Source organism: Pseudorca crassidens, chromosome 19, assembly GCF_039906515.1.
Source record: "Pseudorca crassidens isolate mPseCra1 chromosome 19, mPseCra1.hap1, whole genome shotgun sequence".
In the NCBI taxonomy this organism is placed as follows: domain Eukaryota; kingdom Metazoa; phylum Chordata; class Mammalia; order Artiodactyla; family Delphinidae; genus Pseudorca; species Pseudorca crassidens.
The window spans coordinates 49886396-49903438 of record NC_090314.1 but is presented as its reverse complement, the minus strand read 5'-3'; the positions used below and the strand labels follow the sequence as shown (position 1 = coordinate 49903438).

At 48.0% G+C, this 17043-nt stretch overlaps 2 protein-coding genes across 5 annotated transcripts in view; one reads left to right on the top strand and one right to left on the bottom strand.

Moving 5' to 3' along the window:
• The first annotated feature begins 9 nt into the window (after nt 1-9).
• On the top strand, nt 10-7670 carry FTSJ3 (FtsJ RNA 2'-O-methyltransferase 3). 2 transcript variants are annotated; one of them, XM_067717446.1, is made up of 20 exons: nt 10-486; nt 656-761; nt 1555-1601; nt 1724-1803; nt 2219-2318; nt 2411-2605; nt 2686-2801; nt 2918-3022; nt 3110-3210; nt 3444-3524; nt 3616-3750; nt 3887-4022; nt 5177-5358; nt 5512-5632; nt 5713-5978; nt 6255-6346; nt 6439-6538; nt 6631-6814; nt 6907-7001; nt 7086-7670. In XM_067717446.1, exons 1-20 carry the CDS (start codon nt 420-422, stop codon nt 7276-7278), a joined length of 2502 nt encoding a protein of 833 aa, XP_067573547.1. In that variant the 5' UTR covers nt 10-419; the 3' UTR covers nt 7279-7670. The 2 variants fall into 2 exon arrangements, with proteins under 2 accessions (XP_067573547.1, XP_067573548.1); XM_067717447.1 differs by having other exon boundaries at nt 454-486; nt 656-754.
• A 144-nt stretch (nt 7671-7814) lies between these two features.
• The window catches only part of DDX42 (DEAD-box helicase 42), a 53174-nt gene continuing 43945 nt past the window's right edge, over nt 7815-17043 (bottom strand). For all 3 annotated transcript variants that reach the window (XM_067717443.1, XM_067717442.1, XM_067717445.1), the window contains 8 exons: nt 16502-16601; nt 15862-15909; nt 15249-15346; nt 14025-14301; nt 12827-13053; nt 11141-11251; nt 9901-10002; nt 7815-9412 (listed from right to left, as the gene is read on the bottom strand). In XM_067717443.1, the coding sequence (XP_067573544.1) occupies nt 8699-9412; nt 9901-10002; nt 11141-11251; nt 12827-13053; nt 14025-14301; nt 15249-15346; nt 15862-15909; nt 16502-16601 (1677 nt within the window). In that variant the 3' untranslated portion in view covers nt 7815-8698. The remainder of the gene's footprint in view (nt 9413-9900; nt 10003-11140; nt 11252-12826; nt 13054-14024; nt 14302-15248; nt 15347-15861; nt 15910-16501; nt 16602-17043) is intronic.

Sequence of the window (17043 nt, the reverse complement as noted above, 5' to 3'; positions counted from 1 at the left end):
AAACAGGGGCCATGAGGGGAGGGGCGGCGGTACGCGAGATCAGGAGCTTTGAAAAGGGTTAGCAGAACTCCTAAATATTACTCTCCAGAAATTCGGTTTTGGTTAAAGTAACCATTTATCCTGGTGCCAGCTTCCAACTTATAAAACCTGGGGACAGAAAATTTTTGTGGCCACGCTCAAAATGGCGGAAAACTTGGAGCCGGGGACGCGAGTGACGCAAGCGGAAGCGGAAATACGTTTGCTGCCCACACGTGCCGCTTCACGGGTGATAGAAATGGTGCTGGGTGGTGGTGAGTAGTGTGGACTGAGGCTCCGAGTGTGTGTGCGACGGCGAGTGGGAAACGAAGAGCGGAATCTAGTGCTCCGGGAAGAGACGTCCCAATTTCTGCTTTCTCTCCATATTGAGTGGCGCTTCCACCATGGGCAAAAAGGGCAAAGTCGGGAAGAGCCGGCGAGACAAGTTCTATCACTTGGCAAAGGAGACGGGTGAGTCAGGGTTCGCGCCGTCTGCGAGCGGGCGTGCCACCAGTCTTGGCCGGTTCGCCCCCTTTCCGAATATTGAGTTTTTCTTCCGTAGAAAGGGTGGTGGGTCGTAAGGCCGCAGAAATCCCGCTGGGAAAGCGCTTCACGGGCCTTACTTTGTCGCCGCCTCCAGGTTACCGTTCCCGCTCTGCTTTCAAGCTGATCCAGCTGAATCGCCGCTTTCAATTTCTGCAGAAAGCCCGAGCCTTGCTGGACCTGTGCGCTGCACCAGGTGGATGGTGTGTAACACCCGGCACCTGACGCTCCTTGTGGACGCGTTCTGGATTCCAGCCCTGGATGATTGAGAGTTGCATTTGGGGTGGGAGGGAAACAGTAATACCAACCTCAAATTTCTCTACTCCCCAGAACGTAAACTGCAGGGGGAAAGATTTGGACCGTGTACTTACGATATGATTGGCTGATACCGACCAGGGTTCTTGGTTTTCCCCAGTCAATAGAAATGGACTAGAGGCCAGACAAGAAATTCAGGCAAGGTTTTCTTGGGGCCCCTGCTGCAGCAGGGAGGAGCGAAAACAAGTAGCAGGTTCCCTTGCTAGCCAGCTCCCCAAGGAGGGGGCTGGCTTGTTCCTTATATAGCGTGAAGGTGGGGGTGTGTCCGGGGGTCCGGCCTGAGGGGCGGCTTAGGTGGTTTGCCCACCCCTTTGGTGGAGCTGAGTGCTGGGGGGCATGTGCAGTGCCCTGCTGCCTACACCCTGTTTTTGCTCCCAACTCTTCAGAAGTGACAGTGGGGTGGTGTCTTTTTTGTGTGTGTCCATAATTTTTGTCTTCTTGTCCATAATTCACCCCAACTGGGTATGCATGCAATGTTTAGTCCCTTATAGTTTCTTTGTATTCTGTTGCTCGAGTTGTTTTGTCCAGGTGCAAGTATTGCAGCAAAGGGTCCGAGGTCCCAGCCTGTCTCGTTTCCACTGCACTTAGCAGGGACCCCTAACACCGGGGATGAGAGATCACATTGCTGAGGGAGGGGAAGGGACAGTCCAGGGTGTTTTAATCTTTACTTCTCTTTTATAGGCTGCAGGTAGCCACCAAGTTTATGCCTGTATCCAGCCTTATTGTGGGTGAGTGACAGGTGGTGCTCCTGGATGTTCCAGGGGGTGGGAGTGTGAGACCCTGTGTTCTGCATTTCCTTTCTCCCTGCTTGAGACAACCTTTTGGAATACTCTGCCCTAATACCTTCTAGGAGTGGATCTGGTTCCAATCAAGCCTCTTCCCAATGTGGTGACACTCCAGGAGGACATCACAACAGAACGCTGTAGGCAGGTAATAGGAATCTCTCTTTTCCTGTTCCCTTTATATGTAGACATCCACATTCATTCCTCTTCCCACCCTGATCCCCTGAAGGCACGTTTTTCCTGTTAACCATGCCTTGAGCAGTGCCTGCATGTTGTTTATATAACAAGGCCCATAATATTGCGTGTCCGCCCAGCCTTTATTTATTCAGGAAAGAGGTATTTGGAGTTGGAGGAAGTGTAGAGATTTCAGTGACATCCTTTCCAGCGAATTCACTAGTAGACTGTAAGGTCCATGAAAACAAACGTGTTATTTTTGCTATTGTTGTATCCCCTGTCCATGGCACAGGATTTGGCCGTGGTGGGCACTCAACAGCTGGCTGAATGAAGGGCTCCATTCGTAGCCATTTCTGTATTTCTGTTGCTGTGGTTTCTCTCCTCTGTAGGCCCTGAGGAAGGAGCTGAAAACCTGGAAAGTTGATGTTGTGCTCAATGACGGGGCCCCCAATGTCGGGGCTGGCTGGGTCCATGATGCTTACTCACAAGGTGCCGGGATCGGGGGGCATGGAGCTGAGGGTGGAGGTGGGCATGCCCTCTCAGGCTGCAGAGGTCCTCAGCTAACTGTCTCCCCCCCACAGCCCATTTGACACTGATGGCTCTGCGTTTGGCTTGTGATTTTCTGAGCCGTGGTGGCTGCTTCATCACAAAGGTTTTCCGTTCCCGTGACTATCAGCCCTTACTATGGATTTTCCAGCAGCTCTTCCGCCGTGTCCAGGCCACCAAGCCCCAAGCCTCTCGTCATGAATCTGCAGAGATCTTTGTCGTCTGCCAGGGTGGGCATAACTTCCCTTGTTCTCTTGATTTAGTCTCCCACCTACCAAAGCACGCTTTCTTATATATCCTATTACCTTAGGATTCCTGGCTCCTGACAAGGTCGACAGTAAATTCTTTGACCCCAAATTTGCCTTCAAGGAGGTTGAAGTTCAGGCCAAGACTGTTACTGAATTGGTGACTAAGAAGAAGCCAAAGGTGTGTTTGGCGAGTGGGGGCCACCCTCAGGTCCTGGGACTCGGGAGGTTGGGCCTGGTCAATCCTACAGACACCCCAGAAGGGACTGCTCAACATTCATTATTTCCCTTCCTAAGGCTGAAGGCTATGCTGAGGGTGACCTCACACTCTATCACCGAACTTCAGTCACCGACTTCCTCCGAGCTGCCAACCCTGTTGACTTCCTTTCCAAAGCCAGTGAAGTGAGTCCCCAGACTCGAGGGGTACGAGGGAGCCCCAGAAACATGGCCTGAACACCTCCCCTGACTCTTTTCCCTCCTCCCGAACAGATCTCGCTAGACGATGAAGAGTTGGCACGGCATCCAACTACCACTGAGGACATCCGGGCGTGCTGTCAGGATATCAGGGTGCTGGGGCGTAAGGAGCTCAGGTTTGCACTGGGGGTGGGCATAGGTGCTGTGAGCCCCGAAGGCAGGGGACAGCCCTTGAAGGACGTGACGCTGGGTCTCTGGGAACAGGATGCTGCTGTGTTAGAGGTTTGGGGTGGGGGCCTGAACCTTAGGACTTCTGTGGCTCAAACGTGAAATTCGGGGTATGGGCCCAAAACGAGGAGGTGAGGACAAAAGGGAGACAGCAAGGTCAGGAATGGTATCTCTGGGGCAGGTCCCTACTGAACTGGAGAACGAAGCTTCGGCGGTATGTGGCCAAGAAACTGAAAGAACAAGCAAAGGCACTGGACATCAGGTGAGGAGAGAGCTAAACCAGGGCAATTGTTGACTGGGTGTTGAGGGGAAGCATCTGGGAAAATAACCGACTCCTGCAACTACTCTGTCAGCCTCAGCTCAGGGGAGGAAGAGGAAGGTGAAGAGGAGGAGTCCGCAGCTGGGATGGGGCCGCAGCCCTCGGAGGAGGAGGAGCTGGACCGGACCCTGGCAGAGATGAAGGCCCAGGAGGTGGCGGAGTTAAAGAGGTGAGGGGAGCTGGGGAGGAGCTTGGGGAACCGCAAGGCAGAGTCCCTCGGTGGGTGAAGATGGGGAGAGAGGGTGAAGGCACGGATGGGGATCTTCAGAGCTGGGCAGCTTTAATTCCTCAAACCATACCCTCAGGAAGAAAAAGAAGCTGCTGCGTGAGCAGAGGAAGCAGCGGGAACGTGTGGAGCTGAAGATGGATCTTCCCGGGGTTTCCATCGCAGACGAGGGGGAGACTGGCATGTTCTCCCTGCGCACCATCCGGGGTCACCAGGTGAGGCGGGGTTTGGGGCCCACTGAGGGGACAGGAGGATCTGTTTGGGTATTTGGAGTTGGGGCGTCGGATGTCTTTTTGGTAAGTGTGCTGAAAGATCATGGCTCATGGTTGCTGTCTTCACCCGTAAATGACGTGATATGGGGAGATTGGGAAAAAAACAAGAGCCTTGTGTCTCAAAGGCCGGGAAAGAACACACCCCTAAAATAATGAAAGTAGGAAGATTTGTGAGTGTGGCGTAGATTTATCCTTGTAGAACTAGAATATCAGAACCAAGAGGCCCTCGTTGCAGGAAGCTCAGGTTATAGGCGATGCAGCCAGGGTGCCTGGGTTACGAGCACGTGTGAGGGAGGGTCTCCCTCAAGAGGGGCACAGCGTTCTTCAGTTGACTGAGACCAAGTTAGCACCTTGCTGCACCCGGCTGCGGGATGGTGCTTTCTGCCGAATACTGGAGTCTGCTTTTCCTGGTAAAAGCAGCATCACAAACAATGAGCTTTCGTGGCTCTCGTGTGGGAAGGTAGTGACCAGCTCGTATTGTTGAGGGGGCAGTAGAGCACAGTGGTCCTGGAGCAGACTACCACTTATGTGCTCTCTGCCTCAGTTTCCTCATCTGTAAAAGAAAATGATAGACCTACCTACTAGCGTTTTTGGAAGGAATAAAAAAAAGATGGTGTAATTCCTGGTATGTGATTCAAGAAATAGCTATAGTTGCCACGAGGAAAACAGATCTTGGAGTTGACATTATTAGTGAAACAGTGCTTCCTGTTAGATGTATACGGCATGGGCTTCTTTATTCAGTGGAAACGAGTTGTAGATGTTATTTGCTGGTGATAAGGTGCCTTCTGAAAGTAATTTTTTAAAAAGCAGTGTTTTAGAACATTTTAAAATCGGACGCTAATTAGACCATGGGGTACTTTTCCATAAACCTGTTTCTGCTACCACTGAAGAAGACACAGCTGAATGATCTGGCCTAGAGTGGGATGTTTTAAATGGTTAATCCCATCACTTCCCTGTCTGTAAAAGAAGATATTATGTACTTGACACAGTGTGTTTTCCAGCGTTGCTGAGGATAAACTAAGGTGATGAATATGGAGGAAAAAAGCAGTATGTACCTTGTTAGTGCCCTTGATCTCTGTTTCTCTGTCAAACCTCAGTTGTTAGAGGAGGTAACACAGGGGGACATGAGTGCTGCAGACACGTTTTTGTCTGATCTGCCAAGAGATGACATCTACATATCAGATGTTGAGGAGGAGGATGATACATCTCTGGATAGTGACCTGGATCCAGAGGAGCTGGCAGGAGTCAGAGAACCTCAGAGTCTAAAGGACCAAAAGTGGTAAGGAGGGGGGAGGGGTGTGGGGAGGTGTCTGCAGGGCACCCTCAGCTCAAGTCCGAAGCAGAGCTGGTGGCAGGGCTTGCCAGTTGGAGTGTGGGCAGCAGCAAGCCCTCCAGGGCACTGACCCTCCACCCACTTTCCTTGGGTGTACAGTGTACGGTTTGCTGAAGTGCAAGATGGTAAAGAGGAGGAGGAAGAAGAGAATCCATTGCTGGTACCATTGGAGGAAAAGGCACTACTGCAGGAAGAACAGGCCAGCCTGTGGTTCTCAAAGGTGAGCAGAGGCTGGTGGCCAAGACAGACAGGGACTGGCATTCCCTGGGCAAAGGGTGCCTGACGATTTCCCCATCACAGGATGGCTTCAGCGGGATTGGGGATGATGCCGACGAGGCCCTGGAGATCCGTCAGGCCCAGCTGTTGTACGAGAGCCGTCACAAGGGGCAGCAGCTGCCACCACCGCCTTCCGGTGTGAAGATGGAGAACAAACCTCCCCCGTGCCAGGATGAGGCCCCTGAGAGGGCAGAGGCTCCTTCAGGGACAGAGGCTGCCACTGGCCCTGGCGGGGAAGAGAGAGATGACAGTTCTGACAGTGACAGCAGTAGCAGTGAGGGTGAAGAGAGGTGAGTGGTTGCAGCTGATGGGAGAAGAGCTGAAGAGGAAGCAGTGATTGTAACCAGTACTCTGTAATTGGGAGTTTGCAGCTCTGACTGCAGATGGAGAACTTTAAATGCTGATGATTCTAACTTGAGTGGTCTGCAGTACAGCCTGGGTGGCAAGATTTCTGGAAGTTCCCCAAGCATTTTTAACTAAGAACCAGGGGTGAGGTGAGTAGGAGTGGGCCCGAGTGGTGTGGGTAACGGTGAGACATGCGTGCACGGTCCTCCTCCCTCCCACAGCTGGAAACCACGCGGCAGGAAGAAGCGAAGCCGTGGGCCTAAGTCAGATGATGATGATGTCGGGTTTGAGGTCGTGCCTATCAAGGACCCAGGCGAGAGCTCTGCACCTACTAGAATGGGAGGCAACATGGAGGGGTCAGTGTTGGGGACTGAGCTTTGACTTCCTTCCTTCTTCCCTCTCTAGTGAAACATCGGATACTGGACCCTGAAGGCCTTGCTCTAGGTGCTATTATTGCTTCTTCCAAAAAAGCCAAGAGGGACCTCATAGATGACTCCTTCAGCCGGTAGGGGGCAGAAGGTCCCGAGAAGGGGTGGGGCGAGGAAGAGGGGAGGAATGATTTCTTTGAAAGCCTAGATTGGTGTCCTCTCCACCAAGGTACACATTTAATGAGGATGAGGGGGAGCTTCCAGACTGGTTTGTGCAGGAGGAAAAGCAGCACAGGATACGACAACTGCCTATTGATAAGAAAGAGGTGGAGCATTACCGGAAACGCTGGCGGGAAATCAATGCACGTCCCATCAAGAAAGTGGCTGAGGCCAAGGCCAGGAAGAAACGGAGGGTAAGCAGTGGGGCTGCCTGAGATTCTGGGTGGGTGGGGCAGGGGTAGGAAAAGAGGTCAACCTGACCGAGGTTCCCCCACCCCCCCCACAGATGCTGAAGAAGCTGGAGCAAACCAAGAAGAAGGCAGAAGCTGTGGTCAACACAGTGGACATCTCAGAACGGGAGAAAGCGGCACAGCTTCGAAGGTGAGGGGCAGGGGGGTCACCCACAAAGGTACACGGGGGTGAAGGAGTGGTGGAAAGTCTCTAACCTGTGTCTTCCATTTACAGTCTCTATAAGAAAGCTGGGCTTGGAAATGAGAAACGCCAAGTCACCTATGTTGTAGCCAAAAAAGGTGTGGGCCGCAAAGTGGGCCGGCCAGCTGGGGTCAGAGGTCACTTCAAGGTGGTGGACTCGAGAATGAAGAAGGACCAAAGAGCACAGCAACGGAAGGAGCAGAAGAAAAAGCACAAGCGGAAGTGAGCGGAGCCACCAGAACCTCTGAGGGACTGACTGTAAGGACGAAGAGCGATTCGGTGCGGCTTCTGGCCTCCTTCGTACCAGCCCTACCCACCCTTGCCTGCATGGCAGTCATCTGAAGAGACAGATTTGAGGTACCTGAACTCGTGGTGGCCCTGGGCAGTGAGGGGGACATCTTCCTGGCTGGAAGAAAGGGCTCCCGTTAAAGCCCCGCTAAAATGTCTTGTCGGTGCTGTCAGAGCCCACAACCCTTCTGTGGTGCTGGGCGAGAAGTCACACCATTTTTAGATCCTAAGGCGAAGTTCAGTGGCATTCACTGTAGTCTATTCTTGGGCAAGTGGGCCTCTCAAGTCTTCCCCCATTATCATCTGAATAAAACCAGGATGATTGATTGATTGATAGATGTCTGACAACAGTTTAGTTCCTGGTAACTTGATAACTCAAAAAACATCTGGGTGTTCACACCATGTGCACTGTTCTAAATCATATTTAATATGTCCCGACTCATGGTGAAGTAGAAATGACAAGCAATCCACAGGTCCCAGTAGTAAAACATTTACTAGAGCAAGCAGAAAGGAATGCACATCTTAAAGAAACCTTCACAAAGTCACAAAATTTGATGTATGTGTATTTCTTTTCCTTTTATAAACAAGATAGAACAAAAATCGTCAAAATCATTTCAGCAAAAGATTTTCCTACCATTATGGCAAGTTAAAAAAAATACAATGAAATAGGAGAAGACAATTTAAAAGCTGTTGTCAGGTTTTTGTTTTTTAAATTTAGCAACACTTCAGACCCAGAGCAGTCCTGTTTCCAGGACCCTCTCTCCCCCCTCAGCTGTAGGGACTCTGGATCTGGCAGGCTGCTGCTTCATGTCTCAGGACTGGACACGAACCTGGCTGGGAAACCTGAGCATCAACTCTCACTTAGAATCAGACCCCTCCCCTAACCTGCAGATGTTTGGGAAGCGCTTTGCTGCACATCCCCCTACCACCATGGACTAGGCTGCAGAAGCCTGTCTCAAATGGGGCCTGACTAGCCACAGAAAAAGAATTTTATTTGTAGGTGTTTTTAAGGTGACATTTTAGTAAAAAATATGTACTACATACAAACCTAGAGTGAGTTTTGTGCCCTATAAGGCCCTTTCTTCCAAGATATCCTCAACTGACCTTCGTGACACTCACCCAGAGCCAAAAGAAGCTGCCCAACTCTGACTGCTTCTAAGGACCAAAGCAGCTTCCCAAGAAAACATCTGGAAAATTATCCAGATGACGGGGTAATGTCTCCAAGCTCCAGCTATCCACTAAGGGCAGGGGGTCCTTACACCTTGTGCCCCAACCCAGCCCTGAGACACCTAGTTACCAAAAGTCTTTCTAAAAATAAAATTAAAAGACAATTGATTTCACTCTTCAGCACATACCCTCTAACTGTCCCATCGACTTTTCTTGCGCTTGGGTGGCTCGGGGACAGCGAAGCCATCAGTAGTCTTATCTGTCTTGCTGTCCATCTTGTCCATCTTGGTGCTGTCCACCTTGGGGTCCACCTTGCTTTCACGATTACAAATTTCTTTCCTGCTTTCACCATTCCGACCATCATTTGCACCTCGGCTCTCTCCATGTCTGCCTCCACCTCCTCCATGCCTGTTCTCTCCATGAGGATGGCCATCAGCATGACGGCGCCCATCAGCGTGACGGCTGCTGCTTTCTGGGTAGCGGTATCCCTCTCCATGGCGACCACCGTCTCCATGACGTGGGCTATCGCCATGCCGATTCCCACTCTCTCCGTGACTATGACGGCTTCCACCCCGGTTCTCAGTGTATCTCTCTCTTTTCCCATTGCCACCCCCAATCCCTTCTCGGCCGTTATTCCCTGAAGCTGTGTTGTTGACTCCCTGGGCTCCGGCAGAAGGATAGGTCACTGGGGCACTGCTGAGGTTCCCAGTACTGCCAAAGCCTGGGATGCCCTTTGTGGCACTGGCAATGGGGCTGTCAGGACTGTTATGGCCCTGTTGTTGGGCTGAATTAGTTGGAACTGAATTCAAGCTCCCTGCACTAGTCCATCCACTCGCCCCAGCAGCAGAGCTTCCAGCCTTCTGGTTGGTTAAACTGGCAGCAACAAAGTGACTCTTGTACTGTGACTAAAAGAGAGACAACAACAGTGGGTAAGACAGTAAGTTAAACTTGATGGCCCAGCTAGTTAACTGGATGCCAGCTAGCTAACTGGAGGTATAGAAGGATGATGGGTTCAGAGTTCACAAGAGACACAGAATCAAACTTGTCTTAGCTAAAAAATGGCAATTACTCTCAACCAGATTACAAGAGCCTTGGAGCCTTGAAGGCTGTTAAGGCAGGGAGGGAACACCAATCCTGCTGTAGGAGGAGGGCCCTGAGCATGACTGAAGTAGATGACCAGCAAGAGGGGTTTCTCTAGGCGCTACACCTGCAGCTCTAGGTAAGCTGCAGTTACGGTGATATTCGAAACTGAAAACAGGAGAAGGCCCTACCTAAATCCAGCAAACATCAAGTCTACGAGGCCAGCTACCATCTCAGGAAGACTAGGGCCCCTCCTCACTGCCCAAGAGTTACCAGTGAAAGCTCTTAACTAAATGCTTAATTTCAGACCGACCTGGAAAGCTGCTTTCATTGCCGTCAGCCGATCTCCCATGGCTCCTGTGGAGGGCTTGTAGGCCTCATAATTGCTCATTACATTGTTGTTACTTCCTCGGTCCTAAAAAGTCAACACACTCATGAGGATGGAAGAGTAAGTAGGAAAGCCCACTGCCACAGGAAAGCCCAACACACTCATGAGGATGGAAGAGTAAGTAGGAAAGCCCACTGCCACAGACTGGGCCTCAATATACTGAAAACTGAAGTGGGAGCTGAAATGGGAATGGGAAATTTTTAGAAAGTTATGCTTTGTGAGAAAAGAGGCACGGTAATGAATCATTTAAAAATGCTTATGCCTTTCAACCCAATAATTCTATTTCTGGGAACTAACCCGAATAGTCAGAAATGAGGTCAGATTATGCCCAAAGCTGATCACTTGGTATTATTTACAGACACAAATATAAACATGTTTATGTAATTATATAAAAATTACGTTAAGGCTGAAAAGGCCACAAGGCAGTACAGCACATACATGACTGCTCAGCCTCCAAGTCCAGACCCTAAAGAGTGTGAAACCTCAGCTTCAGTGCTCAGCACAGTGTGACCTCGGGTGCCTCCGTTTTATCATCTGTACTTACTCTGAGTGGCTGTGGAGACTGAGCTAATAACGTGTGGCTGCCCGGGCTGGCCCTGGCACATATTCAGTTCTCACTACCATCTATCTGCATGACCCACATCGTCATCATCACTGTAACATGGGGACAGATTTTGTATGTAACAAAGACACCAAGTTAACTGTGATGATGCAGAAATGGAGACTGGCAGCTTTCTTCCTTGGCTTAAGAAAGTGACAGGAAACAAAGTTAAGAAAGCCAGTCAGGGGGAGCTTCTGTTACTGTTTTGTGAGAAAAGCTAGCTCTCGTATCTCTGGTTCGATTTCCCAGAATGTAGGAATCATTCCTGAGTTTAGTTACAAGCTGTAGCTGGAGTTTACAGAGTGACCCTCCGCTCTAGGCCAGTGCTGGAGGGCTGGTGGACAGACTGCTGGGCCCCACCTCCGGAGCTGGATTCACCAGGTCTAGGGTGGGGCACGAGTTTGCATGTGCTACTGGTCCAGGGACCACAGTTTAAGAACCACTGCTAATCTAAACTGGTATCCTGAGCACGCCTAGTCAGTCAAGGACACACAGGTGCTTCTTCAATAGAAAGTCACGTTAAGAGGCTCTCAGACAAGAATAATCCTAACATCCAGGACTCACCGTGTTCTCAGAGCCGAGGCCAGGCCGCTCCCTATAGCCTAGGCCTCCTCCACCAATGTTCAGCTTTTTCCCTTTCCCTCCTTTGAAGCGGGATTTCCGAAACCAGGCATTCTGCATTGAACACAATTCAAGGTTAAGACATGGGAGGAAGAGGCGCCCAGAGGAACGGGACGAGATCAAAAAGGAAACTAAATGGGAAGAACTTTTTGTTTCATCTTTTGCGAATGTATCTGTAGCAAAGGAGGAACTGTTCACAGGCACCACAGATTAGCTGCTTTTTGGTAGCTTCATCCGTCATATTTGTCAGGAGCCTTATCTAAGGCTTCCTTTTACTGCTCCTTCCTTCCTTCAGGGGCTCCAGGAAGGGAAGTGATTAAGATACACCTCAGATGCAGAGCAGTTACTCTGGCCATTTCTAACTTCCTTGAGGAAAATGAATTTATTCTCTATTTCTCAGACAATCTATATATAACATCTCTGGGGGTGGTTAGAGCTTTATCTGACAATCACGTTACACTCAAAAAGTACCTGAGGGCTTCCCTGGTGGCGCAGTGGTTAAGAACCCGCCTGCCAATGCAGGGAACACAGGTTCAAGCCCTGGTCCAGGAAGATCCCACATGCCGCGGAGCAACTAAGTCCAAGTGCCACAACTACTGAGCCTGCGCCCTAGAGCCCGTGAGCCACAACTACTGAGGCCCGCGCGCCTAGAGCCCGTGCTCCACAACAGAGAAGCCACCGCAATGAGAAGCCCACGCACTGCAACGAGGAGTAGCCCCTGTTCACTGCAGCTAGAAAAAGCTCGCACACAGCAATGAAGACCAAACGCAGCCAAAAATAAAATAGATTTATCAAAAAAAAAAAGTACTTGAAAGGTAGGGCAGGCTGGGCAAGGTGCTAATCAGGGAAGCTGATCAGTCTGAGAGCAGAGAAAGCCTGAGGCACAATGAGATGTAGGAAAATGCCACAGACAAAATACATCTTGTATTTAATTCAGGACTGGCTCTCCGCGAAAGGAAAGGAAACATCATTCTACTCTCCCCTGCAATGCAGGTCCTTTACTCCCAGGTCTGGAAGCACAGGCAGTACCACAGTACAACTGCATTATGGGTGAACAGTTCTGTAGGCTGGCCTATGAATTTGAAAAACACATAAGTCTCTACTATCAGTCTCTACAAATCCATTTGTAATCTGGGGACTGTGTGTACTAAGACAACTCAAGGCTGAATTCAGTAGAATGCCTCACTCAGTTTTAAATGGGTAAGCAGTGTAGTCAAAGGTCTGAGATCTAGGTCTGAGAAGTAGTGAAATACATTTTTTTTTTTAAAGACACCATACATTTTTAGCCCCCCAAAGAAAAAACTTTGGGGAAAAGGGCAGTGAGGAGACTAGTAGCTTTCTTTGATATTATATTTGCTCACAAGTGTGACATGGGGCAAGCAGAAAGAAATGTCACAGGGACAGATTTTAGCACAAAGGAATAGCTTTTCAACATAAATGCTGCTGAAAGGAGAGGATGAGAGGACAGACCAGATGAGTTTTAATGTCCTACAATACCAATCTATACTTCATAAGTGCTGCCTGCCCAACTTTACTGTCATGTTTCTATGTTATCTGCCTCTGGCATATTGAAATTTTTTCGCTTAGTTTTACAACCTGGAGCAACCTGAAGTGTGTCCAGCCCCTCACCTGCATGGCCAGATCTAGGAGTTCCTTGGAAACATGCTGATTGGCTCCTTCCAAGTTCCGGACAAGGTCACCGGCAAAATTGCTATCCTTGGGTGTCAGCAAGGTATAGGCCACGCCTTTCTCACCCGCTCGTCCTGTTCGGCCAATCCTATGCGTATGGGTATCAATATCTCGTGCCACATCATAGTTAATGACAGTCTTAATTGAAGGAATGTCCAGACCACGGGCTGAAACAAAAAACAAAATTCTTTTATTCTTTATCAGGAGCCAAAACACCAAAGTGTCCCCAAATGCTAACCTAAGAACCCACATTCCTCTTATCTAAGCAAAGTACATGATTTGGTGTGCTGAGATACAGGCATGTAAGCTGCCCTTCTAGAACAAATGCCACTATCGTAGATTCTATGATGCTGGGTCAACTTAGTGTGTAAGGGACATCTATCTTCTACTATCAATAACCTGCCGTGGCCTCACTCTTGCACCAGAAATATGTAAAAAAAAAAAAAAAAAAAGTAAAACCAACATCAAATGTGTCCTGAAGCTGAGAAGTGATCTCCTTTCTGCGAGAAAATACCAGTTTTTAAGGGTAGCTATTAAAACTCAGCAGAACAAACTCAAAAATCACACTTCAAAACTTTTTCTGATCTTGAGTGAAGTATGCCAAACTAAATAATCAATGTAAGGTATGTACTATATTCAGACACACAACAGGGGCATAGCCCACGATGTGACTGTGTAAACAATTTCTTCCCCAAGTGTCTTCCAACTGCAGGGATTCTTTTTTTCAGAGGAACATTAAATGAAAAGTGGTGGGCTTCCCTGGTGGTGCAGTGGTTGAGGGTCCGCCTGCCAACGCAGGGGACGCGGGTTCGCGCCCCGGTCTGGGAGGATCCCACGTGCCACAGAGCGGCTGGGCCCATGAGCCATGGCCGCTGAGCCTGTGCGTCCAGAACCTGTGCTCCGCGGCGGGAGCCCGGAGCCACAGCAGTGAGGGGTCCACGTACCGCAAAAAAAAAAAAAAAAAAAGTGGTACCCAGAGCTCCAGACTGTAATCACGGTGCTCTGAACTGCTGCACCACGGGGTGTGGCCAGCCAGGCCAGCAGAGTGCCTTCAATCAGCCTCCTCAGATATTAAAGGTCTTATATAGCAAGACAGAGCACCCTTATAGCATGGTTACTGGGGAAATTCATACCCTACCTGCAACATCTGTGGCCACGAGGACTGGGATGTCCTTTTTCTTAAAGTCTGAAATAACCTTGTTTCTTTCACTCTGATCCATGTCACCATGGAGCAGGCCAAGACTATGACCCTCCTGTTTAAGGTTATTGGCTAGCTCTTCAGCATTGGCTTTTTTAGTAACAAACAGGAGGACACTTCCTGAAGAGGTAAACTCCACTAGACGCCGGGTGAGCCAGTTCCATTTACTAGGCCCAGAATGCAGAATCTCCACAATCTGAGTCACATCTTCATTTGCCTGAAAAGAAATAAATGAAAAAGATAATTGCGACATTTGTGCCACAGGGCACGTGAATTAGGACCAGCCATCACATTTTCTACCTGCATCTGGAAGAACCTTGAATAATCCCTCTTCTCCTTGGGCCTTTCTTCAGCAAGTCAAGTGTAGCTCAAATTTTACATCCCTTAGCAAATCACAGTGCTCTCCACCTCCCCTGACGTGTACATATACCTAATAATCTGTAAGCCCCAGTGCTTTGCTCAATACTTCTCTATATGCCTATTCAGATTATTCCCAATAGAGTAAGCTCCTTTTCTGTCCTTCCCACTTACTGTTCCTAGTACAATTCATACATGCAAATAGAAGGCACTTAGTGATGAAAAGCAGACAATGTCAAAAAGCTAACTGCACAGAACTTTAATAAATATACCAAGCAAACTAAGGAATTCTCAAAGCAGCCTTAATTGATTTCCAAATCACAATTCAGAGAAATTTTCCACATAGGACATATTTATAGGTAAGGAAAATAAAACCCTTAACTCATTTTCACCAGGCCTTTCAAATCTCCCCACTCCACGCTGTGCAGGCCTACTCCCACAATCACTTATGATGTCAGTTCCATCCTAACTGACCAGTAGTCTTTCGGGCAAAACCTGCTTTTACCCCAAAAAAATATTTTTTAAAAAAAACCTTTTATTCTGGAAAAAACTTTAACATTCAAAAAGAGTAAAATGAACAAAATCAACTCCCATGTATCCATCACCAAGCTTCAACAATTACTAACATTTTGCCAATCACGTTTCACCTATTTCCCCCAACCCTGGTGTTTTTAAAGCAAATTTGAAACATGTTGCCTCATCTGTAAACGCAAAATATTTTTTTCTCAATAGTGAGAAATTAATTCCATGTCACCATAGTAAGAGAAATAACCCACTGGGATCCTATCCAGCCCTGCTTAGGGTTACCTCTCCAATATCCCCCTGCACCACACGAATAGGGTCAATCAGGATGTCTCTGGCCAGTTTTTCAATCTTTTTCCGAAAAGTTGCACTGAATAAGAGAGCTAAAAGGTAAAGTAAATTCTGTTAAAGAAACAATATGACTTCTTTTCTGAATACCCACTAAGCTTCCCACTGACACTGCTCAGTTTTTAAAAAAGTAAACCCACCTGAACTTTAAATTTAGTTTAAAAATTAATTCACTAAGGGAAAAAAAAAACTTGCCCTTATTCTAACTTTATGCATTTTCAGTTAAGACAGGGGTCGTCAGCATGGTTCAGAAAAAGGCTCTTGACTTCAAATCAGCATATCTGCACTGTGTATTGCCTCTAGCCAGTGATAAAACTTTATGAATTGGGGCAAGTAATTTAATCCTCAGCCTTGGTTTCATCATCTATAAAAATGAGCAAGTTCTATCTAATGATCTCTAAGGTCCTGTCACCATCATTATCTTCCCCTTTATGGTTCCTCACTAGAACACACATGATCATTTTTGCTGCCATAGCTGTGAGTGCTTATAAAATAAATAGGTGTTTATTCTGAGTACAAACATGGCTTAATGAAACTGCTTCATACGTACTCTGTCTGTCGGGACGGACATGACTTGCTATGGATCGCACCTGGTACTCTGGAAGAAGTAGAACAGTAAAATTAGTATCATACCTCTGTATGACAGTTTGGGATGCCTGGGAAAAGTCATTTTAGTAAAAATCTTCACATGAGACATTATAAGAATTAAGGAAATTCTGGAACTCCTAGACCTATCACTCAGTATGAAACTCAGAAACACTTACCCCAGCACCATTGGCTGGGCCCAGGGATGATCCAATCCATAAAGATAGCTATTTAGAATTTTCACACAGCTGGTTAAGTCAAGGAGGACAGGAAAGCAAAAGGCCTTGAATGATATGACATCCACCTACCTAAGAACACAGACCTTGACCTTCACAAAGGCATATGAATAAAAATAAAGCCTAGAGATGATATTTCCCTTATATTCACAGGTACTTTCAAATGTCCTCAACCCAGTTAAGCCTAACATACTTTTCCTGAAAAAACTCCTAAAAATAGTTAATGTCTTAGCAATATCTCTATGGTCTAATCCTATCCAGGAGTATTTTTAGCTTCTCTCGTGCAGAGAAAAAATTAAGTCTAGAAAGATATGGAAAAAACTAGTATCATGAGGATGGGGACAGAAGAAACTGGTATTCAAGGCATACCAAATCCCATGTCAAACATTCGATCTGCTTCGTCAAATACAAGGTAAGAGACTCTTTGAAGGTTGGTAGCTTTCTTCTTCACATGATCAATAAGTCGACCCTATGAGATCCAGAAAATGAATAGTAAGCATAGTCATCCCAGTGTCTGCTGGACACTGGTTCCAGGATCACCCACACTCACCTCCCACGAGGACGCTCAAGTCCCTTAAACAAAATGAAGGAGTATTTGCACATACAACCTACACACACCCTTCTGTATCCTTTAAACCATCTCTACTTATAATACCTAACGCAACGTAAATGCTACGTAAATAGTTGCCAGCACGCAGCAAATTCAAGTTTTGCTTTTTTGGAATTTTTTTCCCCTGAATATTTTCAATCCTTTGTTGGTGAAACTCACAGGGAAACCTGCCGATGTGGAGGGCCGATGGTATAAAGGCATTTACAAGAACTTTCTAGAGTTCCACTCCTGGGAAAAGTGCTAATACTCCAGTCTTAGACCGTAATAGACACTAGTCTGACAGCCTCAGACTTTACGCACT

Excerpts from the sequence above, each read along its gene's own strand:
- FTSJ3 (XM_067717446.1), top strand. The coding sequence starts at position 420 with ATGGGCAAAAAGGGCAAAGTCGGGAAGAGCCGGCGAGACAAGTTCTAT. Across the intron at positions 2,319-2,410 it reads CCATGATGCTTACTCACAAG|CCCATTTGACACTGATGGCT; the intron begins GTGCCGGGATCG and ends TCCCCCCCACAG. Across the intron at positions 5,359-5,511 it reads AGTCTAAAGGACCAAAAGTG|TGTACGGTTTGCTGAAGTGC; the intron begins GTAAGGAGGGGG and ends TTGGGTGTACAG.